Genomic DNA, 24656 nt, shown 5'->3' with positions numbered 1-24656 from the left:
AAGACTACTGGCTGATAAACGTGGGCGGGCTGCACTCTTTGATTCTGATCATGTGGTTGGACAGCTAAATTATACAGTAACATTAGTCATTGGTCCAATGATGTCTATCGACTGTACTTTCAGCCAATAACTTCATCGATGTATAATAAGAATTGGACCAATTTCTTTCTCAAAACCTTCGTTTTAAAAATTAACTTAAGAATATTTGTGTAATTACCTGTACAATTAAATACATAATTTGTGATGTAATGACAATATGGACGAAATGTTGTTGGACAAACCTGATTCTAGGACAAAGACATGATTTGATTAAATATGATCCTCAGTTTTTAAATCAAAATTGCATAGTCCCAGGACTAAGCTATATGTGTATACCTATATCCCCTGATACAGTGGGGGAAAAAAGTATTTAGTCAGCCACCCATTGTGCAAGTTCTCCCACTTAAAAAGATGAGAGGCCTGTAATTTTCATCATAGGTACACGTCAACTATGACAGACAAAATGAGAAAAAAAATCCAGAAAATCACATTGTAGGATTTTTAATGAATTTATTTGCAAATTATGGTGGAAAATAAGTATTTGGTCAATAATAAAAGTTTCTCAATACTTTGTTATATACCCTTTGTTGGCAATGACACAGGTCAAACGTTTTCTGTAAGTCTTCACACACTGTTGCTGGTATTTTGGCCCATTCCTCCATGCAGATCTCCTCTAGAGCAGTGATGTTTTGGGGCTGTCGCTGGGCAACATGGACTTTCAACTCCCTCCAAAGATTTTCTATGGGGTTGAGATCTGGAGACTGGCTAGGCCACTCCAGGACCTTGAAATGCTTCTTACGAAGCCACTCCATCGTTGCCCGGGCGGTGTGTTTGGGATCATTGTCATGCTGAAAGACCCAGCCACGTTTCATCTTCAATGCCCTTGCTGATGGAAGGAGGTTTTCACTCAAAATCTCACAATACATGGCCCCATTCATTCTTTCCTTTACACGGATCAGTCGTCCTGGTCCCTTTGCATAAAAACAGCCCCAAAGCATGATGTTTCCACCCCCATGCTTCACAGTAGGTATGGTGTTCTTTGGATGCAACTCAGCATTCTTTGTCCTCCAAACACGACGAGTTGAGTTTTTACCAAAAAGTTCTATTTTGGTTTCATCTGACCATATGACATTCTCCCAATCCTCTTCTGGATCATCCAAATGCACTCTAGCAAACTTCAGACGGGCCTGGACATGTACTGGCTTAAGCAGGAGGACACGTCTGGCACTGCAGGATTTGAGTCCCTGGCGGCGTAGTGTGTTACTGATGGTAGGCTTTGTTACTTTGGTCCCAGCTCTCTGCAGGTCATTCACTAGGTCCCCCCGTGTGGTTCTGGGATTTTTGCTCACCGCTCTTGTGATCATTTTGACCCCACGGGGTGAGATCTTGCGTGGAGCCCCAGATCGAGGGAGATTATCAGTGGTCTTGTATGTCTTCCATTTCCTAATAATTGCTCCCACAGTTGATTTCTTCAAACCAAGCTGCTTACCTATTGCAGATTCAGTCTTCCCAGCCTGGTGCAGGTCTACAATTTTGTTTCTGGTGTCCTTTGACAGCTCTTTGGTCTTGGCCATAGTGGAGTTTGGAGTGTGACTGTTTGAGGTTGTGGACAGGTGTCTTTTATACTGATAACAAGTTCAAACAGGTGCCATTAATACAGGTAACGAGTGGAGGACAGAGGAGCCTCTTAAAGAAGAAGTTACAGGTCTGTGAGAGCCAGAAATCTTGCTTGTTTGTAGGTGACCAAATACTTATTTTCCACCATAATTTGCAAATAAATTCATTAAAAATCCTACAATGTGATTTTCTGGATTTTTTTTCCTCAATTTGTCTGTCATAGTTGACGTGTACCTATGATGAAAATTACAGGCCTCTCTCATCTTTTTAAGTGGGAGAACTTGCACAATTGGTGGCTGACTAAATACTTTTTTCCCCCACTGTATTTACTGGAGTCATTGTGTATTTTATTTCCTCTAGACAGGCAAATGTAAATGTGAGACAAAATGGTAACGGTTGCATCATACATGATAGAGAATACCAAAGACGTAGGCCTAAAGTTGTAATTAAAAGAGCATTCGTTTCCACCAAAGATTGAAGCAATTTGTTACTTTGATTCCGTTTTCAAAAGGCAAATGCAAAAACGCTTTTAGGAGACTTAAGTTCAAGTAACTTTTTATTCAGAATGGTACACGCCTACCGAATTTGTCAACCCCACTCCATTATGGGTCACAAAAGGGTACACCATAAAACATCCGACGCAGACGGACAGTGTTGAAAAACAGAATACAGTAGCTCGCATGCCCCCTCCCTACGCCATGACTAAGTGATTTAGCCAGCTCGGTGCAGGCTCCTCTCACTTACAATGGTTCCCCGAGTCGAATCAGTAGAGTCCAAGGGGGTTGGTGGCAGAGAAAGAAAAACTCATTTACAATGCAGCTTACACATAGCCGTCCCTGTGGAGTACGTCTGGACACCCATCCCGGATTGATGTGTGGTATGCATATTTTGTGCGCGATTTTAGCCCGGGGAGAGAGAACCGAGGGCCTTCTCGCTCTCCAGCTCTCGCCTTCTTTGAGTCAATGGTGTTCAGTGGTGTTCCGGCAGCTGAAGTTCTTTATGAGGAGAACAATCTGGAGGGTCTTGTCGGAGTGCCGAGCAGCTGCTGTTTTTTCTCTGCCTCTTTTCACCAGCCACAGGCCGGGAGTGGGGAGGTGAATACACAGACAACTTCCCCCCTCCCTGCCCCTGCACTGTAAGCCCTAACATACAATGTGAGATGAAGAGTGGCACAGGCCAGTGTAACCAGAAGAGAGAGAGCATTGTCAATGTGTTCTCTTTCAGTTGCCTGGGGTAACTAACTTTCTTCCTTCATCACTTTGTCAATGTTTTTCGAGATATCTGTCTGATTGTGAACTAGAAAAAAAAGTTTGAAAATAACTAGGAATATAAGTCTTAAAACATAGCTACAATATATTGGCACACAATCACATCCTTTACCTGCTGGCTGATTTGAGGCATAGGGGAAATTAAGGCTATAAGCGAAAGCTAGGAATTAAAGGATCATCCTGATTCAGGTTTGGTTAGAGGAGGCCGTTTATAACACAACCTTTATAATATATCCCTTTAAGGATCTCCTTAATGTCATTAGTAAGCATCAAGCCACAATCCTTCAAGACATTCATTGATTCATCAGTAACACATCTAGCCCCTCTTACCATAAGATTATGAAAAGATGTTATGTTTTTATTCAACTCAAGCTATCACCCAGTGTTCACACTATTCAAGCGGCCTGTCCAGAACAGTACCCAGCAACCTGACTTAGTCTGGGGTGTGTCGACTGGTGGGTGCTGTAGTGTAGTGAGAGTGCACAGGCAGGTTTTAGGCTGGTGGTTAGGCTGTGGCCCCTCCCAGAGGCCCCTCTAGTGGCTGTCTGAAGGCACCAGGTTTCCTGTGGTGTCCAGCTGCATGCACTTACAGGTGCAGGCCGACACTGGACACTCTGTATGGTCCCTATGGGGAACAGAGAAGACAACCAAAGGTTAATCAATAAACAACCAATAGATAACCATTAAAATGCACAAACCACTGAAAATGTGACACTTCTCACAAAGCTACCACATTGCCTGACATCGTACAAGACCTATGATTCATTCTGTTCACAAAACTACTCCGATACAGAAAATATTATCAGAACGTTCCGGTAATGTTCTTACCTAAACCAGCTGAGTATGTGACCTGCGTGGCCACCATGGCGGCAGTTGTGGCACCAGGTGAACCAGTTGTTGAACTGGGCCAGTTTGTTCTCCCTGGTCAGATCCACCTTCTCGTCTGACTTCCCCGTGCCTGGAAAAAACAACAGTGGAATCAAGTCCAATCAATTGAATTTACCACAGGTGGACTCCAATCAAGTTGTAGAAACATCTCAAGGATGTTCAATGGAAACACAATGCACATGAGCTCAATTTTTAGTCTCATCGCAAAGGGTCTGAATACTTATGTAAATAAGGTGTGTTTTTTTGTTAGTTTTTTGATACATTTGCAAACAATTTCTAAAAACCTGTTTTCGCTTTGTCATTATGGGGTATTGTGTGTAGATTGATGAGGAACACATTTAATTTAATCAATTTTAGAACAAGGCTGTAACATAACAAAATGTGGGAAAAGGGAAGGGGTCTGAATACTTCCCGAATGCACTGTATGCATTTCTCTCGCTCAATTACCCTGAAGTGTGTGTACGCACTTGCATTCCTATTTGCATAATAGGGTGTGTAATGAGGAAGTTAGGCTGGCTGCAGAACTGTGAGAGTAGGGTAAAGTGGACCTTTGACACTGATCCATGATCAGTTTTTCATTCTCTCCCCATAATGGTTATGGTTAGGTTTAGGGGAAGGTAAACAGATCCTATATCTGTGGCTACAGCCAACTTCCACCCAGAGCCTATCTGTGGAGCATACCATGTCCAGTACCTGGGCAGTTGGACACAGGCGTGCCCATGTTCATGAGGCAGAGGGCACAGCGGGGGAGGGGCTTCCTGCAGCCGGGGCAGCTGGTGACCTTTGACTTGGTGGGCGAGCCGCTGACCCCGTACTGGCTGAAGCCGCGGCCCTGGTGGGGCATGGCCGAGCAGCTGTACGATATGGATTTCCCACAAAAGTTACAGCTCACAAACACCTGCAGCAGGCAACAACACAACAGTCAAGTGTGATAAGGACTGGCAGGTTAAATTAGAGCAAGCAGAAGCCACATTAATAGGTTATAGCATCGAGATCATTGTTAAGATTATGAAGCTAGAAATTAATGTACGGGTCCAATATAGTGTTTCATTATCTAACTGACCAATAACAAATAAATAACTAGCATCACTTATTAAATCAGGATATTCATATTCATTATTGTCTTTTAAGTTTATGTAAAACCTGCAAGCAAGTTGGTCACTCAGTCACATCCTCCATGTGCAGATTTATGAACAGATAGACCAAAATACAGAGAAATGAATAACTATGAACAACTGTCCATCTCTTAGTGCAGTGTTCCCTTTCCTTGCCTGTGCCAGTGGTTTGGAGCTGGGGTCCAGCTTGCTCCTGTGGATGTCAAACTCAGCCCGTTTGTGCCAGAACCTCCATGCATCCAGCAGGTTGCGGTAGTTCTCGATCCAGCACTGGACACGCGGGTCCTTCACCACCTCCCCTGGGGAACCCTGGGAGGGAAGAACACTAGGTCATGAAGCTCCCCTTACGGTGACAAAGTTATTTAAATAAAATCATTTGAGTTTGAATCAGAATGGAAGTGGGCTCCCATAACTGTGTCAGTCTCACATTATCAGCATAGCTTCTATGAAATTTGTATTGTGATGTCACTTTTACAGTTGTTTTTCATTCTATCAGTAAGCATTTGAACCCCAGCTAATCTTAAAAATTCAACAAATCTATAAGCCTGAATGTGTGAAAAACCTTGGGTAAAAGATCCAACAATCGATCTTGAGCGAAACTGTCTAATTCTAGCCAACATGGGACAGGTGATCATAGTTAGTATGAACCACAAGGTCAGTCAGCCTGTTGCCTCGACTACAACCGTTCTACGGTGTGATGTCGGGCAGTGCAAGACTATTCAGCCCCTGCTCTGACCATACCTTGAGCATGCAGAAGCTGGCGGTCTGGACGTCTCCGGTCCGGTCCACGTAGCTCTCCATCAGGTCCACTCCGTCTTTGGTCAGCCCCGTCAGCAGGATCCCCTCCAGGTTCCCCACCTCCTTCATCTCACTGGTCAGCTTCTCCATGTAGCGAGGCAGCTACATAACAACACACATAGAAAAGGAAACACATTCCTTTCAATAGATAGAAACGGGGTAATCAGTGAAAAAAACAATGATTTTCTATTTAGTATATGTTGTTGTGTGTTTGCTGGAGGAAGTCTTACCTGTGCGTCGTTAAGGAACATGCATGCGAAGGCCACTCGGTCAGTTACGGCCACACTACTCTCATACTAAGGAGGGAAACACAACAAGGTTTGTATGACTAAGTTGTACTTTTTTTTATGTTGGAATCTTCAAACTACTATGTCAAACACTGCCCTCTTCATGCTGCTGCTGATATTTAGGATTCATTTGTAGTTTCCCTTCTTTTTGTGGATCCCATGAAAAATCACTGAGGCCCCCTGGTGGTCCCTAGCCCCATTTGACAATTCCTGTACAGTCGTGGTCAAAAGTTTTGAGAATGACACAAATATTCATTTTTACAAAGTCTGCTGCCTCAGTTTTGATGATGGCAATTTGCATATACTCCAGAATGTCATGTAGAGTGATCAGATGAATTGCAATTAATTGCAAAGTCTCTCTTTGCCATGAAAATGAACTTAATCCCCCCAAAACATTTCCACTGCATTTCAGCCCTGCCACAAAAGAACAAGCTGCCTTCATGTCAGTGATTCTCTTGTTAACACAGGTGAGAGTGTTGATGAGGACAAGGCTGGAGATCACTCTGTCATGCTGATTGAGTTAGAATAACAGACTGGAAGCTTTAAAAGGAGGGTGGTGCTTGAAATCATTGTTCTTCCTCTGTTAACCATGGTTACCTGCAAGGAAACACGTGCCGTCATCATTGCTTTGCACAAAAAGGGCTTCACAGGCAAGGATATTGCTGCTAGTAAGATTGCACCTAAATGAACCATTTATCGGATCATCAAGAACTTCAAGGAGAGAGGTTCAATTGTTGTGAAGGCGGCGTCAGGGCGCCCAAGAAAGTCCAGCAAGCACCAGGACCGTCTCCTAAAGTTGATTCAGTTGCGGGATCGGGGCACCACCAGTGCAGAGCTTGCTCAGGAATGGCAGCAGGCAGGTGTGAGTGCATCTGCACGCACAGTGAGGCAAAGACTTTTGGAGGATGGCCTGGTGTCAAGAAGGGCAGCAAAGAAGACACTTCTCTCCAGGAAAAACATCAGGGACAGACTGATATTCTGCAAAAGGTACAGGGATTGGACTGCTGAGGACTGGGGTAAAGTCATTTTCTCTGATGAATCCCCTTTCCGATTGTTTGGGGCATCCGGAAAACACCTTGTCTGGAGAAGACAAGGTGAGCGCTACCATCAGTCCTGTGTCATGCCAACAGTAAAGCACCCTGAGACCATTCATGTGTGGGGTTGCTTCTCAGCCAAGGGAGTGGGCTCACACAATTTTGCCTAAGAACACAGCCATGAATAAAGAATGGTACCAACACATCCTCCGAGAGCAACTTCTCCCAACCATCCAAGAACAGTTTGGTGACAACCAATGCCTTTTCCAGCATGATGGAGCACCTTGCCATAAAGCAAAAGTGATAACTAAGTGTCTCGGGGAACAAAACTTCGACATTTTGGGTCCATGGCCAGGAAACTCCCCAGACCTTAATCCCATTGAGAACTTGTGGTCGATCCACAAGAGGCGGGTGGACAAACAAAAACCCACAAATTCTGACAAACTCCAAGCATTGATTATGCAAGAATGGGCTGCCATCAGTCAGGATGTGGCCCAGAAGTTAATTGACAGCATGCCAGGGCGGATTGCAGAGGTCTTGAAAAAGAAGGGTCAACACTGCAAATATTGACTCTTTGCATAAAGTTAATGTAATTGTCAATAAAAGCCTTTGACACTTATGGAATGCTTGTAATTATACTTCAGTATACCATAGTAACATATGACAAAAATATCTCATAACACTGAAGCAGCGAACTTTGTGAAGACCAATACTTGTGTCATTCTCAAAACTTTTGACCACGACTGTACTATAGCCTTTTGTACTTTTGCCTAACATAATAATGAATGTTATAAAGGGTTGGATAATGCATATAAAAATCTGTCAACCCAGTCTATATCAATGGTTTACCCCCTTCCCTGCATACCAGTACTCCATCGTAGCTGCCAGGCTCACTTGTGAGGAAGGCAAACATGACACACAGGTAGGGGTTCTTGAGCTGCAGCCTCAGAGAGCTGCACATCTCCCTCCACAGGGAACTCTTCTCGTCCGTGTAGCCTGACAAAGCCATGGCAACCACGTTTAGGTTCAGGTCCCCTGCGAGGAAGGAAGGGTGGGGATGTTTGGTTTATTTAGCTTGGATAGCTTGGTTTATTAGCCTGGTTCATTAGTAGTTTATTATCTTGGTTTATGAGCTTCCACTGTACACTATAGCCAAATCCTAACCTAATATTAGTGGGTATACTTTCTGACTGAATACTGCTTTTGTTTACAGTGGTGAAATCCTAGCAGTATGTTATGGTACTTTTGCTGTGATGGAAGTGACACCTCAGACACAGGAGGACAATGCATGTGCTGTTAACACTTTATATCTAATTAGTCTCCCTGTCAGTCATGTGACCAGGCAGTAATTAGTAGCACACTTTATGCTGTGTATATTGCAAACAAGTTTTTGAGCCCTTACAAAGAATCTTTAAAAATGCATTACATAGCCCTATCACAGATGACTCCACTCCAGTACCTCTCTCAGCGGAGGCTCCCTTGTTGAGGATCTGGATGGCCCTGCGAATGTCCAGGTTGAAGAGGGCCACGGCGGCCGCACGCTCCCACGCGCCCTCCCCCTCCAGGGAGCGCAGGAAGGGCTCCACGTTGATGTCAGGCCCCCGACTGATCCAGCCGCATAGACGCAGGGCAAGGCTGCGCTCCTCGCTGTGGAACCTGGGTACGTCCGTCTGGAGGTCCGAGCCGCTCCAGCACCGCCGGTTCTCCGTAGTGCCTGGTGGAGTAGAGATCAACAAATATACAAATGTTACTTCAGGGTCTTTTTTGCTCCAATGTGAAGAAAATCCTAGGGCGAAACACTGAAAAAGTGTTACATAGTACTTTCAAGGGTTCAGCCTGTATATTTAGCCTAGACATAGGCCTAAAGATGATCGATATCTTTAGGTTGCTTACCTGAGCTGGACTTGACTATGTTCTTGATGCCTGAATAGACCAGGGCCTGTTTGTTCGCCTGCTGTTTCTGCTCCATGTCTTCAGTGTACTGCTTCATGAGTGATACTTACATAGGAAATGGAACGCTGGGACATCATAACAACCACAGTGCAAACAGTGACATACAATATAGCAACTTAGTTTGTATCCAGTTTGTCAGGTGTAAGAACAAAGACAAATGATCATTCAATGAATCACAACAGTGCAAGCAGAACGCCAGGCATGTCTCTCACACAAGGACATTGTGTCTACTTTATCTAAAATAAACAGAACAAACAGCACATAATTACTCACGCAAAGCCAGATATGTTTAGAAATTAGTATGCACCAGTAATATAATAAAGCAGGGGTATTCAACTCTTACCCAACAAGGTCCGGAGCCTGCTGGGTCTCTGTTCTACCTGATAATTAATTGTACCCACCTAGTGTCCCAGATCTAAATCAGTCCCTGATTAGAGGGGAACAATTAAAAAGGTCCAGTTGAGTTTGAGGGTAATAAAGGATATAGAATAGAGTGTACCACAGGGACTTGAGCTGGGGGTCGTCCCCTCCGGCCAGCAGATGGTTCTTCCACACCTGGACCGTATCATGACCGTACCTGGACTGGGCCCTCTGCCTCATCTTAGTGGCTATGTCCTTCTCTACTGTACCCTCCCCTCCCACGCCCCCCTCCTCGGCACACTCATACAGGTGCCTGCCGCAGGCCCACATGAGCGAAGTGGTGGAGCTCCAGGCTAAAGAGATACGTTCGAACACTGTGAAGTCGGTCATGGCACGGTTGGCGGCCGAAACCACCACCATGCGGTTCTGGGAAGTTGGGTGCCAGGCGAAGCTGCCGATGAGGCTGTTGCTGGGCTGCACGCTGCGCTCGATGATCGTGGGCTCTGTCTCGTCGCCGATGGGCGTGGGCGTGTGCTGCATGTCGTAAAGGCGGATGATGTTGCTGTCGCGCGTTAGCGTGGCCAACAAGCCCATACGCGTGGGGCACCAGGCCACCTGGGAATGGAAGGACAGTGAGTTACATCCAAAACATGTAGGCTATAGCACAATTATGCATTATGCTATCACACAAAAAGTACACTCCTGATATGTGCAAGTCGATTGTACATTGGATGGCAGGGGATAACAGAATTTCACAAACAAACAAGCATACCAGTAAGTTACCTTGGTGAGCGGCTTGGGCTGCTCGGTGAGCGTGAGCACTGGCTTCTCAAACTTGCGCAGGTCCCAGATGGCCACCTGGCCCTCGAAGAAGGAGGCCACGCGGTCGGGGAAGTGGGGGTCCACTGTCACACCCTGGATGGCCTTGGTGTTGACAAAGGTCTTCTGGCTGGTGTTGCGCAGGTCAAAGATGGCCAGGTTGCGGTGCATGCCAGCCAGGAGCAGCTTCTGGTCACGGGGCAGCCAGCAGAGGGACAGGCAGGCATCGTTCTGGCCTAGCTCATACAGGGGCTTGGTCACCACTAGGCCAGAGTCTGTGTCTCCTGACGAGAGACGGATCTTTTCAGCGGCTACACTAGCCTCTGGGGAGAACTTACTGCTAATGTCCCATATGAGCACTGAGAAGTCTGCTCTGTGCTTGTCCAGCCCTGCGGCTAGCCAGTTGCTGTCCAAAGGGTTCCAGGCTAGGGTGTTGCATTGACGTGCATGCTTGGGCACAAACTCCTTCCCCATCAGCTCCTTGCACTTGGAGTTGTGGCTCTGCCCTAGGCTAGTGAGGACTACCCTGCCGTTAGCCTGTCCAACCGCTAGCAGACACTCAGGCTCGTGCTTTGGGTACCAGGCCACACATTTCATGTATGGGGTGTCAGAGTTGATAGCTAATAGGGTAGCAGCGGTCTCCTCAGAGAGGGGGAGGGCTCCGGCTTTGGTCTCGCCGCACCCCACAGGTCCAATGCGGTACAGTCCAAGCTCTGAGTCACAGATGACATAGCGGTCAGCGTGGTGGGGAGACCACAGGATGTCTGGCTTTGAACCACTCATTGTTCAAATGGAAAAGCTTCTGTCCAGGAGAATTGTCTTGCTGGTTACAACTTGGTATACTGGGGGAAAACAGCATTTACAGCTGAAAGTTACCAACTGGTATATACCATGTAGACTAGTAGTGAGCAAATTAACATGTTTAGCCTACTTTCTATAAACTTAGCTTAAGATATTGTACAAATGTTGTCACAATGTAGTTAGCTACCATTATGTGTAGCACGGGAGCAACACATTAGGTCGCTAACTGCTAGCTAGTGACATGTGACAAGTGGCACAGCTAACTAGTTACCTAACGTTAGAAACTCACGACTTAGCTAGCAATCCCTAGGCGTAAAATAACGTTGTTACTGCAACATTGTAGTTAACTAACTAGTTAATTAAACAAAAACATGTGGATATAAGATACTTTGCAGCAGATTTGTTAGCAAAAAATCTGAACGTATGCTAACTTAGCTAGCTACAGTAGTTAACTAACGTTATCTGGCTAGCTGCAGTGCTAGCTAGCTACAATTTTGTTGACATTGCAAGATTAGCTTCCTGAAGTACCAGTATCAAGGAAACAGATGTACCGCAAATAAACATTCATAAATTGTGTTTCTAATAATAAAGATACAACAATTATTGAAAGAAACTTACAAATTGCTACAGACATGTCAACAGATTGACAAACCAGAGTTTCCACTAGTTACCACAGCCACAAAGTCAAAATTGGCTATATCGTAAAATTTCATGAAAACAAACATTTGCTTTTTGGTCTTAATTTAAAGCTAGGGTCAGGTTTAAAATCACATTTTAAGAAGATAAATTGTAGAAATAGGCGGGCTTTGTGGCTGTGGTAACTAGTGACGACCACAAACCTATGCCGTGCTTGTTTTTGTGTTACACCAGAATATTTCCCCGGAAAAGCAGATTGCTATTCGAGGGGTCCGGTTACGCACAAACAAGTTAGAATTTTGGGGAACACGTCACTGTCAATTCCTAAAGGTGGCGCTACAACCAAAGATGTACGATATTGGGATACTACTACGTTTGTATTATACTGCAATGAAACGGCAGGGAGCAGGTCTCGAACCCTCAACCTTCCGACTGTGCCCCAAAAGCATGCTCCCGTGGCAGAGTCGATATCCGCGTTTATAAACCCAGGGTCGTTACAATACTGTAATAGTAGATATGCATGTTTAGTAGGCTTTTACATCTGTTAGATGATCAAGGGTTTTCAAACTGGGGTCCGCAGGGAAGCGCCAGGGTTCCCCGGAAAAGTTGGAGAAAGAGAAGAAAATTCAGCCCTCATATTTTTCACTAAATTATATATTTGTTTTATTATACCAGCAGAACATGAGTTGGGACATAACAAGTTAACCCTAGTTTACCATAGCACTGGCAGGTTGGCCTTATCCTACTGTAAATCAAATTAAGTCTCATTCCACGTGGAGCCTGGGTTCCGGTTCTGACTGCTTCTATCTATTGAAAAAACATCATGCCTGTTTTTCAAGTTAGTAGGCGTGCAAGTGGAGAAGAAGAGGAAAATCGTCATATTATGTATCAGTTGGGACCTTTATGTACAACATCCAAACAATCACCATGCAGAAAGGTTACAAACAGTTCTAAATTGCAAATAACAGGATTCAAACATAGACTGTGGGGAAAGTGAAATGTTTAAATAAACCACAACGTGTTTTAACTTTTTATCCTTAGCTTATTACGGATCTATAATGCTTAATTAAGCATAATACGTTATAAGGAATTCATGAAAGTCGTGTGTACACTGCCCAAAGCTACAGTATTACGCGCGCTACTATGGGTGACTACAATTTATTCAGTGTCTGTGAGTCTGTAAAACTGTGAAATTTCATTAAGATACATGAAGATAATACATATTGACATGTAGCGCACAATAATCTACACATTCTTCCAGAGGAACAGAGCGCTGTCCATCCCTATGCGAATCACACTTCACGTCGTGGACTAGTCCGAACCAGTGATCAGGACGAGATGCTGCTTCCTAAACCACTCCAGATGATTATGCCAAAACCGGTGGCTGTATTTAAATGAGAACTAAGGTAAGATTATAAAAATCCACATTTTCAAATCAAATGACAACTTTTTGAGTAGTTGGCCAATTATTTTCTCTTGTGCAATGTAAAAGATGAAAAATAGATTACTTTACACTGATGACTTTGTTTTCTAGGCAAAAAAACAATACATGAATGATGTGGCATGTTGTTTTAGTTGGGTTTTTTTACGTGCCAAGGAGGTGTGCTCTGTATAAATATTTGACAACATTAAAGGAATTCATAAAGTACATTTATTTTGCCAGCTTCAGCCCATAGTTGATACAGTGACTGCAGATGGCTCATGTAGCCTACTGATTTATTCTGTGAACCAACAATTGGGGTGAGAATCAAGAATGATCGTGATTGAGGAGGAGAGCGCATCCACACCTGACATATAGAATGATGTCACACTTGAATAAGACATATGTTTGTTTTTTTATGTATAGGGTGTGAATGTTGAGAAAGGACAACATGGGGAAAGGAGTGGCACTGTTCCTTTTACTGTTGGCAGTTCTACATGAGGCCAGAGGCCAGAGAAGAAGAAAAGGAAAGTACAGCGTCCTCAGAGATGGAGGAAATGGTAAATGAAGTCATTAAGTCCACGTTAGTGATGATGGTCAGTCACTGTGCTTATGCATGATTATTTTGATCTATATGGCTACATTACATCTGAAATAACCCATATATGTTAAAGGGGGGCTGAACTTACCTGATTTAGCCTCTGTTTCAATCCTCCTCATTAGGAAACTGAGAATAACAGTTACCGTTTTTTCCTAATTATCTCGCAAATCTCAGTTTGGACTGACTTTATGAAGAAAATTATCAAATTTACACTTTTTAGTAAACTTTGACACTCAAATATTTTTTTCTGACTCATATAGTCACATAGTCCGTTTTCAAAAGGAGAAGTTGCTTATTACATTCAGTTGCTCTTTAAGGTGTCTCACCCAACAGGAATATTTAATTTATCAATGTCTGATGGTGCATAGTCTAAATCATTGTAACAGCGATTTATTCTAAGTAGATGTATACAGAACAAAAATATAAACGCAACATGGAACAATGTCAAATTTGATCAACTCTATGCGAAATAAATCTGTCGCGCTGCATGAGCCAAATGGTGGTCACACCAGATACTGACTGGTTTTCAGATAAATAAAAAAAAGTATCTCTATTCCCAGTCATTTGAAATTCATAGATTAGGGCCTAATTAATTTATTTATATTGACTGATTTCCTTATATGAACTGTAACTCAGCAAAGATCTTTGAAATTGTTGCATGTTGCATTTATATTTTTGTTCATTGTAGATGTTCATTTGCTTTTGACATTAGCCTGAAGTTTATCCAATCGATCTCCATGTGAAACACATGTATGTATCCCTCTCCCAGACATGGCAACATGCTCCATGGAGGTGGCCTTCATTCTGGACAGCTCGGAGGGTGCCAAGACCTTCCTGTTCGAGAAGCAGAAGTCCTTTGTTCTGCATTTCAGCACTCGTCTCACCATGCTCCAGGTGTCTGGATGGACACTGAGGCTGCGGATGGCTGCTCTGCAGTACAGCAGCTCCGTGTCTGTAGAGCACAGCTTTACTGCCTGGCAGGACCTGGATGTGTTCCACAGCAGAGTCAGCTCCATGGCCTACATTGGCCACGGCACCTACTCCACCTACGCCATCACCAACGCCACGCAGCTCTTCACCCAGGAGACCAAGGAGGACAGCGTCAGGGTGGCGGTGCTCATGACTGACGGTGCTGATCATCCGAGGAACCCTGATGTGATCGGAGCAGCGGCAGAGGCTAAGGGTAGTGGCGTGAAGCTCTTTTCTGTAGGGTTGTCGGACCTAGCCCGCCAGAACAGTGCCAAGCTCCGGGCTATCGCCAGCACGCCGGCCCAGCAGTTCGTCCACAGTCTCACTGACCCCCAGCTAGAGGAGAAGTTACTGAAATGGTTGGTGAGTGTTCTGTCATTAAAGTCACCATACACTCAAGTTGAAGATGATTGGTATGCTGAACCAGGCCAGCATGGTATGGCTTGGGATCATTATTGTGAAAAGGGTATGATAGTACCACCACATTGTCTTCACACCTTTTTCCTGAGGTTTGTGAGGGTAAGAAGTGGCGAAAACTACGTTTGAGTTAGTTGCCACACAACATCACTGTCCAACAGTACTGAGCTCCTCAGATAAACTTGTCTTGTTATCATGACTGAGTCCTAAGCGGGGGCTCAAACCTCAATGGCAGAATTGTTCCTGTGTGGGGAATTCTTCCCCTAATATGCATTTTCCATAAACACAGAGATTTGTCTATAGTCTCAATGAGGTCAAGGCCTGTCTATGGGCAGACAATAGCATTAATTATACATTTTCCAAAAATCCATCATAGTTTTTCTAATATTCATCATTAGCGGAGGTTTAAAAGAGAACAACTTTATTAAGCAAAACTGACAGGAAGTGATCTAGCTATCTATCCTCTCTGTTGTTTTATTCTTCCATAGAACAATGTCTTGACCATCTGTACCATTGTTCATGTACAGTAAGGCTTGCTCAGGTACAATACAATGTTCAGTCAATAGTGGTACTGTTGGAATTGTTTCTAGGTAAAAAATCTCACACAATCTTCTTGTATTTTTTCCCATCCAGGGTGCAGTAGCGCTTGAGGCGGTAAGTACTTCAAAACAATAAACACTACAATGGCACTGGAAGTAGCAGGTGGAGTGATACGATTGATTTTGTATTATTTTCATTGTATCAGTGTCCACAGGCTAAAGTGTGTTTGTGTGAAAGAGGGGAGAGAGGCCCTACTGGAAACCCAGTGAGTACACTAGATGTTTTTCAACTGAACATGTACGTCAACAGTAAGGATTATGCAGTATCCCAGTATGACTGACACACCACACAAAACATTGTTAGAAATACAGAATACTCTCATTCAATAATGACTCCATAAACTAACTTATTAATTGTGTGTTTCGTCAAGGGTAAAAAAGGAGATCCAGGATATGAAGGACCATCTGGTCCAAAAGGATCAAGGGTAAGTATTAAGAAGATAGTGAATTTCACTATTTTAATGGCCTCAGTGATTTACGTACAATCCTGATCTCACATTTATAACACTGTCTCAATTCTACAAGGGAGAACCTGGAGTCAGTGGCCGACCAGGAAGTGAAGGTCTTGAGGTATACTATGTATTTCTTTGTTCTGTAATTATTTTCTGAGGCATTCTATTCTAATTACTTCCATCTAGCCACCATATTTCCATAGTTGACTGAGATACCTTTCAGTACAGGGCGTTGAACACTGTTATTCTTAATTTACAGGGCAGTCCTGGTTATAAAGGTGACAAGGTGGGACATCTGTTTTCAAGACATTTCAGAATACAACTGTCTTGCTTAAAGTGTCTTGCCAATGATTGGTTGAACCTGTGCTGTATTTCAGGGGGAGATAGGAGACTGTGGCACTCCTGGGGAAAAAGGAGATGAAGTAAGTTCACTGATTACTGTGCCATTTTGGATCAATCAACATTGTGATCTATTCTACAGTATGTGTGCCAACTGAAGCATGATGTCATCTTGTCATTTTACAGGGCCCTGGAGGACCTCCTGGCCCACGGGGACCCAGAGGAGACCAGGTACAATGTAAAATTGTTGTTTTTCTAAGAACACTACTACTTCAATACATTAATAGGTATCTTTCGCTACCTATTTAGGACCTTGTCTTAATCATGATTGCATATGATACAGTATGATCATATGGAATAGGTTAATTGATTCTCAATGAATGATGCACTTTAGAGCAAAGGCTGAGTACTTCTTGCACTGAAATGTTGTTTGATGACAGGGTGAAACAAGTTTAAAAATACCCAGAATCCTGAGTACAGACATTGAGAACAGACTACATATAAGAATACTAATGATCATCACCAGTCAGAGAGATCCCTTTTTCCATTTCATTCTCAAACATGGAAAATGGAAGTTGAGTTTGTCGTTTTCCCACCCATGCACTTATGGAATGTGAATTTTGGATTACGCCTAATCCTGATGCTAATGTGAGTATCTAAAGCAGTGAATCCAGGCTTGCAGGATATTATTCTTTTCCAGGAGCAGACTTTGTGTCGTAGGATTAGCTGCTAGGACAGGGTTGCCAGTACAGTGCCACTATTCCTCCTCACTATCAGCCCCTCGTCTGGCATGGTATCAAAATGTACGCACTCACTAACTGTAAGTCGCTCTGGATAAGAGCGTCTGCTAAATAACTAAAATGTAAATGTATCAGTGGTTGTGTTGTTTTGACACCAGGCCCTGAGAATGGAAGGAAACTACTGTTCTGTTCATCTTTATTGCATTAGTTGTAAGAATTGACTACTAACTGGTACATTGTAAAATATAAAATACCCCTCCTCACAACATAGTTTTGGCAGATATCAGGGCTGAGTTAGATTTTCTGGGCTATCAATTCTATACAAAGTGTAACTACATAATGTACAGTGAGAAAAATGGCTGCGTAGGCGCCATTTCAAAACCATTTCACATGGACCTGTTAGGATACTGCAATGTAACTAGTGCATTACATAATTCAACTTCATTGTGCTTTTATTCATTAAGGCAATTTCTGGATTTTCTTTTGTTTCTTCCACAGGGTGTTAACGGACCACCTGGGGACCAGGGTCCGGAGGGCCAAACAGGACCTAAAGTAGGCACACTGATTCTCAGCCAATGACATTCATGGGTGCTAGGAAATCAGCCAATTACATTCATGGGTGCTACTGTATGACACTTTCCTACATGGAAACACATTTTCACACAGCATCTCTATTGTCAAAGTGTGTTGCATGGCCAGAGGAGCCATGTGAGCTGAGTTGACCTTTCTGTCCATGTCTATTTAAATACGGATCCTTCACTTTCTGTCACACCAACCAGAACTCTTAAACAAGGAAGGCCTTGGAATCAAGAGTGATTTAGAGCCATTTAGCAATTGCATAAAGTATAGCAGGAACAAGTGACTGCTGTATTCTTCGTAAATGCCACTCACTCTGAGATGCATTATTGAATCCCATGAAGATCCTTTGTCTGCATTTTATTGCCATTTTCCATCCTGGTAGACTTCTGTTGGAATGGATAGAGTTCCTCTGTGGAGAAGCACTGTGGATGAGTTTTCTCTCACAGTATGAACTTGGAATAGAAGTGTTTTATGACTAACTTGTTGGTGGTGTTGGTTTCAAGTAGTAGGTGTTTTGACGTATTCACACAGTGACCATACACCTCTAACACAGGGGGACCAAGGACCCACCGGTGCATCTGGACCAGCAGGTGAAATTGGCATTGGGTTCCCAGGTCCAAAGGTATCCTAATAATAACCAATACAGTGATTATGCTATACATTTACAGTTTATGTAAAAACCTAAATGTTGAAATGTGTCATTGTTCCCAGGGGGCCAAAGGAATTCAGGGAAGACCAGGACCCCTTGGTCCCATTGGAATAGGAGAGCCAGGACAGCCAGTAAGTATTAGATACCAGCTTTGGATACCCAAACAGTGATCGCTATGGGAAAGTTATACATGACCCTATCCTTCTACCTCTGATTCATATGATCAGATCTGACAATGGTAATCTAAAGACAAAACTAAATGTTGCCATTTACTGGACAGTAAATGTTGAAACTGTTTGAGTGTCAAAAGTGATGAGACTGTTTGTTTATTTCAGGGACCCCCAGGACTTGCTGGAGCACAGGGTAACCAGGGAGCTGTTGGGGAGGGGCTCCCTGGCCCAAAGGTGGGCAAATATTTGAGTGTCTGAGTATTATCCTGTTTCATGTATACTGTTATGTATAATTGTACACATAAGTACAATGGGCCATGGATATTTAATATTTTAAAAACTCAATGTGGACTCAAGTATTTCTTTTTCAGGGGGATCGAGGCTACGAGGGCCCCAGAGGTGAGCGTGGTCTCACAGGTGTTGGGGTCAAAGGTGATAAGGTAAAGCAAGTTTAAGACTATTGGACATTGCTATGTTGAGGTCTCAAAAATATTATAAAGATGGTCCGTATGATGATAAATGATCAATGATCCATTGAGAATGATCCCATATTCCTTCAGTGAAATGATAATTGATGGGAGGTCTTATGTTTCTCTTAGGGAAATCCTGGGCAGCTTGGTTCACAAGGACCGGTGGGAATGCCAGGGGCAGGGATTCAAGGAGAAAAGGTACATTCTGATTAAACTGCAGTCAGATCCTTTTGTGTAATGTCAATTAGTCTATTCTCACACATACTATATACTCACACACACTTATACTCATATTCCTTTTCTTCTAATGTCCCCTTCTGTTCAGGGGAACCAAGGGCCAGTTGGCCCTCCAGGCCCCAGAGGGAATCCAGGTGTGGGACTTATTGGCCAAAAGGTAAGGTCGAAGGTCACACGATCAAAGGGAGTTTAATGTCAAGCAAAAACTAAAATCTTAGATCTGAATGCAAGACGCAACCGTACAGTATATTAATTTAGTAAATATGATGTCCCATATACTGTTTGTTCTTCAGGGAAGCCAAGGCTTCTCAGGTGAGCCTGGAATCCCAGGGGAGAGAGGTGTTGGGGAGCCAGGACCTAAAGTAAGTCTGATGGTTCAGTAAGACAGTATTTACACCAGATCAAGTAAAACTGTGTAAATATAGATTTGTAAATGTGTAATGAATCATTCATTGATAACAATTTGACCCCCTGCTCCTTTAGGGAGACCCAGGATCGGAGGGGTTACCTGGTATTCCGGGCCTCTCTGGAGAGGATGGGGCCATAGGACAGAAGGTGGGCACAGTGTGCTGTGATGCAATGTCATTATCACTAGGACAGTACATTCATGCCAGTCTGTCAACTGACAGCATTCATTGTTGACAGTATTGTGTATTTATTTCACATGGTATCAGGGTGACATTGGTTCTCAGGGGCCCAGGGGACCTGATGGGGCACCCGGAAAAGGTGTCCCTGGAGAAAAGGTACAAATCAGTTGTATTAAAGCATTTTCACTATTTCAACGGATGTATGGAAAAGAGTGTCTGAAATCAAGCTGTGACTATTCTCTCAGGGGGACCGAGGGGAGCGGGGCTCCAGAGGCCAGCTAGGAGCAGTAGGGCCTGTGGGGACAATGGGGGCCAAGGTAAGCACATGCACAACAGTCATGCTCAACACTACTGACCCAAAGCATGGTTTGTTGTGCTGTTAAAAAGTGTTTCCTGTTTCAGGGTGAACCAGGAAGTCCTGGACGAGCAGGTACAAATGGACCACCTGGGCGGGGTTTACCCGGTATCAAGGTAAGTTCTGGTGAGAAGGAACATTAACAACACTGTTGGTTACCACTTTATTAGGAGGGTTACCGTATCTTAAGGATGATGTCAGTGTTCTATGTTCTATTCTATGTTCGGTTGTTTTGTTTACAGGGGGATCCTGGTGCAGTAGGCCCACCCGGACATGTCGGTGAACCAGGAATAGGGATCACTGGACCTAAGGTAATTTGATTCAGCTTCTTTCAGTTTGATTTGAGAGGTGCAAGTATTTCTTCAATGTCCAATGAACCACATAAGACCATTGGTGTGAAACCACTCTCACTTTTTAGGGTGAGAGAGGGCTACCAGGGCCCATTGGTCCACCTGGGCTTGAAGGGGAAGGCCTTCCTGGAACTCCAGTAAGTATCCCCATTTTCTCTAATATTATGATCATATTCATTGATCTATGCTGACTATTCAGTATGTATACTGTATGAATGCATGGTCTGTCATGCTTATTAGGGACCCCCTGGGATACCAGGACTGGCAGGCGAGATTGGACCAGAAGGAAAAGGTTTACCTGGTCCTAAGGTGAGTTTTCCAGTGTAATGATTGCATAAACTCGATTTAGGTCACAAAAAAACGTTATGTTTTTGTTTTGTGATCTATATGTGAGTATTTAACCTGAGGATCTTTCTGCTCAGGGAGACCGGGGAACTCCAGGCCCCACAGGACCAGCTGGGGCACCAGGAGTCGGGCTAATGGGTCCCAAGGTCATAAATCCTATTCAGACCAATAATAATCATTTTATCAATGTGTCGGAGGAGAAAATTAGCCGTCATGATTAGAGTACACAGGATATCAATGATTCAGCAAGATTGATATGAACCATATGTCTGGCGGAGCATCAAGATCACTTCATTCTTTCTGCAGGGGTCTGCTGGTCAGATTGGAGCACCGGGTCCCCAGGGACTGCCTGGAGAGGGCATTCAAGGACCAAAGGTACAGTTAAAGGACCATTTAGTACGCCATGTTAGGTCATGGTACAGCCAGGCATATACTAGTGCTGTGTTTCCACAGGTCAAATTGCTGAATTGAGTTTGTCTGATAGGGAGAGTCAGGATTCCAGGGGATCACGGGCCCCAGGGGGCCCCCAGGACAGGGTATTCAAGGGAATAAGGTAAGAACCTCCACACAAACAACCTAAAAATTTAGCTTTATAAATAAATAGATGTTATCCAATCTCTAATCTAGGCACCTAGACCCAAATCCAGTCTCACAAATGGTCTTGAACTTGACAAAATTATATTGCTTTCCAGGTTATAGAAAAATGATGCAGTTTTACCGTTCCCACAGGGTGACAGGGGGTTTGTGGGTGCACGAGGCAGAACGGGGGACAAGGGAGAGACTGGAGAGACAGGAGCGGCTGGACCTTTGGTACTAGTCTTACTAGAAATCTGGAAAAAGCATGGACATTATCAGATGTATATATTTGTTATTAAGTGATCTCCTGAATTACAGGGCAGACTGGGAGAAAAAGGGGAACCTGGCCTAACAGTAAGTAGAGTTTGTTTTGTACACTGTACCTCCGTACTGTAATATTACAATTACTAGACACTAAAGTGTTTTACCATCTGTTACAGAGAGAGGAGGTCATCAAACTGGTCAGATCTATATGTGGTAAGTGTGGTAATTCACACACCAGGTACAATACCATACCTATAATGTCTGTTGGCAGAGACTTTCAATGAATCTTTCTCTTTCCCCAGGTTGTGGGGTGAAGTGCCGTGAGAGCCCACTGGAGTTGGTCTTTGTGATTGACAGCTCAGAGAGCGTGGGCCCCGACAACTTCAATGTGGTCAAGGACTTTGTGAACGCTCTGGTCGACCGCGCCTCCGTGAGCCAAGAGACCACTCGCGTCGGGGTGGTTCTCTACAGCCACATCAACATGGTGGTGGTCAGTCTGCACCAGCAGGCCAGCCGGGACCAGGTCAAGACTATCTCAGTTTTACATTTTTCAAAACTTTATTGAGGCCTCTGTAATGATTACATTCAATTCATATGACATAACAGTACAACGCAAGGTGAGTGGGAAAACAGTGCAAGATGGTGACACACCCAAACATAGAATAGGCTACAATATTACTGGATAAAAAGAAGTGCCGGTCTGATAAGAAAATACATATTTTATCATGATTGGTTTTCAGGTTGTCAGGGAGACTTTACTTGTAGAACACCAGATAAGAGAACATGACAATGTAGCCAGGGTCGTGAAACAGATTGGGGTCCTGTCCACTGTGAGCATATCAAATAAAAAAGTCTTACTCTCTAGTACAGTATCATGGTTAAAAGTCGTTTGAACAAAGCAACATCAGTAGCCTGGTCCCAGATCTGTTGGTGCTGTCTTGCCAACTCCTATGGTCATTGTCACATAAGACCTCACAAACAGATCTGGGACCAGGCTACATCAGAGATTTTATCAATAATTATCACCACCAGGTGAAGAGGGCGGTCCGCACTATGACCTACCTGGGCGAGGGCACCTTCACAGGCAGCGCCATCCATCAGGCCAACCAGGTGTTCCGGGCGGCCAGGCCCGGGGTGAGGAAAGTGGCCATAGTGATCACAGATGGACAGGCGGACGAGAGGGACTCTGTGAGGCTGGAGGAGGCGGTGAAAGAGGCCAATGGCAGTAACATTGAGACGTTTGTTATCGGGGTGGTGAACCAGAGTGATCCGCTGTATGAGGAGTTTAAGAAAGAGCTCCACCTCATGGCCTCTGACCCAGACAGGGAACATGTCTACCTGATTGATGACTTCAGGACACTTCCTGGTAAGCAGGAAGTACCTTTTACTACGATGTCCATCCTTACTGAAGTTAATGTTCCCTGTAAGGAACATCTTGTAAAGCCACAGTTATATAGTCTATGTAGGCCTAAATACTTCTAAAGCCATAGAAACACCTGTGCTGTTAAAACTAGCCAAAGAAAAAACAAAGTCCTAAATGTCTGTCCGTTTTAAATTGCTGGTTCTTATTACCTAGTCCCAATAATATCTGGGTACTGTCTTGTCTTGGATCATCCAGCCCTTGAGAGCAAGCTGCTGAGTCGGATCTGTGAGAGTAATGGCGGGGCCCAATTCAGCTCCATCCCCAGCTCCAGATACTCCCCCAGAACCCCTGGACAAGCCGGGATTGTAAGGGAAACCCCAGAGAGGACTGATACTGACACGCCCACTTTCAATGGAGACTTCAAGAAAACACAGATGGTGGTGAGAAGAACAAAACAACACTTCCACTTTCCATAGTGGTTCTGTCATGATCAGAATAGGGCTGTGTGTTTACTGAACTCACTAAGCTTTGAAAAGTGCAGTACAATATATCATGTCATTGTAAAATATTATATTGTCAAGAAAATTAGGAGAGAACTCACCATAACAAAAAGATTGCTAAAAAGGCCCCACATAAGGAGAGTGTCTGAACTTGGGCCCAAAATCGTATTTCCGCTAAATCAGCCATGAATTGAGTGTGTGAAGATTTTGATTGCAATCACATACTATAGACAATAACCCAGATTCAAACCTATGCAATTGCAATCACATACTATAGCAGATGTACAGAATACATATATCCATTTAACCATTTCTTTACCCTTTGTTAAACAGCCAAGTCCACCAGGAGAGTCAGACAGAGTCTTTCTCCCACAGGGCCCCCAGACAGGGGACCAAGATATCTCAGAGACCTACAGGGTCCCATCCTTTGACAGGGAACCCTTCAAGCGCCTACCAGAGTTCCTTCTTCCATCAGAGGTGAAGAATCCCACCCACAGTGTGGTCATGACGGGCACCCAGGCCCCCACTCAGAGGCCCCTTCCCGTAGTAAAGCTACCCAGGCTCCCCCCAACCTCTCTACCTCTGCCCCAGGATGCTTTAATACCAGGTAATTTGATTGATAGGATATTGCACTTTTCCAGAGCTCAAACTACTGTGTATCACCTTTGCTGATATTTCCCCATTTCCTATTCTTGTAATTTCATAGAACGCTAGACAGTAGAAGTAAAAGCAATGTCGTCCATTTCTCTTCCTTTTCCCCAGATGAGAGATGTGGACAGATTCTGGACCCCGGGCCTTGCTGGGATTACGTTGTGAAGTGGTACTATGACACTACGGCGAATGCCTGTGCCCAGTTCTGGTTCGGAGGCTGTCAGGGGAACCAAAACCAGTTTGAGTCGGAGAAGAGCTGCAGAAAAACCTGTGTGAAGGTCTAACATACACACGTTTGTTGACTCGTTTTGAACGCTTACAAATCGATTGTATTGATGAGACAGATGATGTATTTGGGTCAAAGGTGGGTCAATTTCAATATCAGTGCCTTACCTCTTCACCAGTACT

The 24656-nt window shown here is 44.0% G+C and overlaps 2 protein-coding genes across 2 annotated transcripts; one reads left to right on the top strand and one right to left on the bottom strand.

Moving 5' to 3' along the window:
* Positions 1-2189: 2189 nt before the first annotated feature.
* On the bottom strand, positions 2190-11868 carry LOC311139741 (GATOR2 complex protein MIOS-like). Its single transcript, XM_084174676.1, has 12 exons — positions 11598-11868; positions 10143-11020; positions 9485-9974; positions 8940-9038; positions 8506-8760; positions 7912-8081; positions 5956-6021; positions 5669-5827; positions 5084-5236; positions 4506-4710; positions 3753-3882; positions 2190-3549 (listed from the first exon to the last, which is right to left on the bottom strand). Exons 2-12 carry the CDS (start codon positions 10959-10961, stop codon positions 3459-3461), a joined length of 2637 nt encoding a protein of 878 aa, XP_084030802.1. The 5' UTR covers positions 10962-11020; positions 11598-11868; the 3' UTR covers positions 2190-3458.
* Positions 11869-13468: 1600 nt separating this feature from the next.
* On the top strand, positions 13469-24532 carry LOC311140135 (uncharacterized protein; the record flags this gene model as incomplete). Its single annotated transcript, XM_084175073.1, has 35 exons — positions 13469-13595; positions 14406-14968; positions 15656-15676; positions 15768-15827; positions 15993-16046; positions 16147-16191; positions 16333-16359; positions 16451-16495; positions 16599-16643; positions 17651-17704; positions 18285-18353; positions 18443-18511; positions 18716-18784; positions 18922-18990; positions 19150-19218; positions 19346-19414; positions 19551-19619; positions 19741-19812; positions 19932-20000; positions 20090-20161; positions 20247-20315; positions 20442-20510; positions 20618-20686; positions 20790-20858; positions 20972-21040; positions 21201-21269; positions 21379-21447; positions 21624-21704; positions 21789-21824; positions 21911-21947; positions 22037-22257; positions 22767-23100; positions 23353-23537; positions 23931-24204; positions 24360-24532. The coding sequence occupies 35 exons, from the start codon at positions 13469-13471 to the stop codon at positions 24530-24532; spliced, it is 3561 nt and encodes a 1186-aa protein (XP_084031199.1).
* Between the last annotated feature and the right edge of the window lie 124 nt (positions 24533-24656).

The sequence above is a fragment of the Coregonus lavaretus genome (assembly GCF_964263955.1).
Source record: "Coregonus lavaretus genome assembly, chromosome: 13".
In the NCBI taxonomy this organism is placed as follows: domain Eukaryota; kingdom Metazoa; phylum Chordata; class Actinopteri; order Salmoniformes; family Salmonidae; genus Coregonus; species Coregonus lavaretus.
Note: the sequence above shows the minus strand (reverse complement) of the source record. Positions and strands in the feature narration are given on the sequence as shown.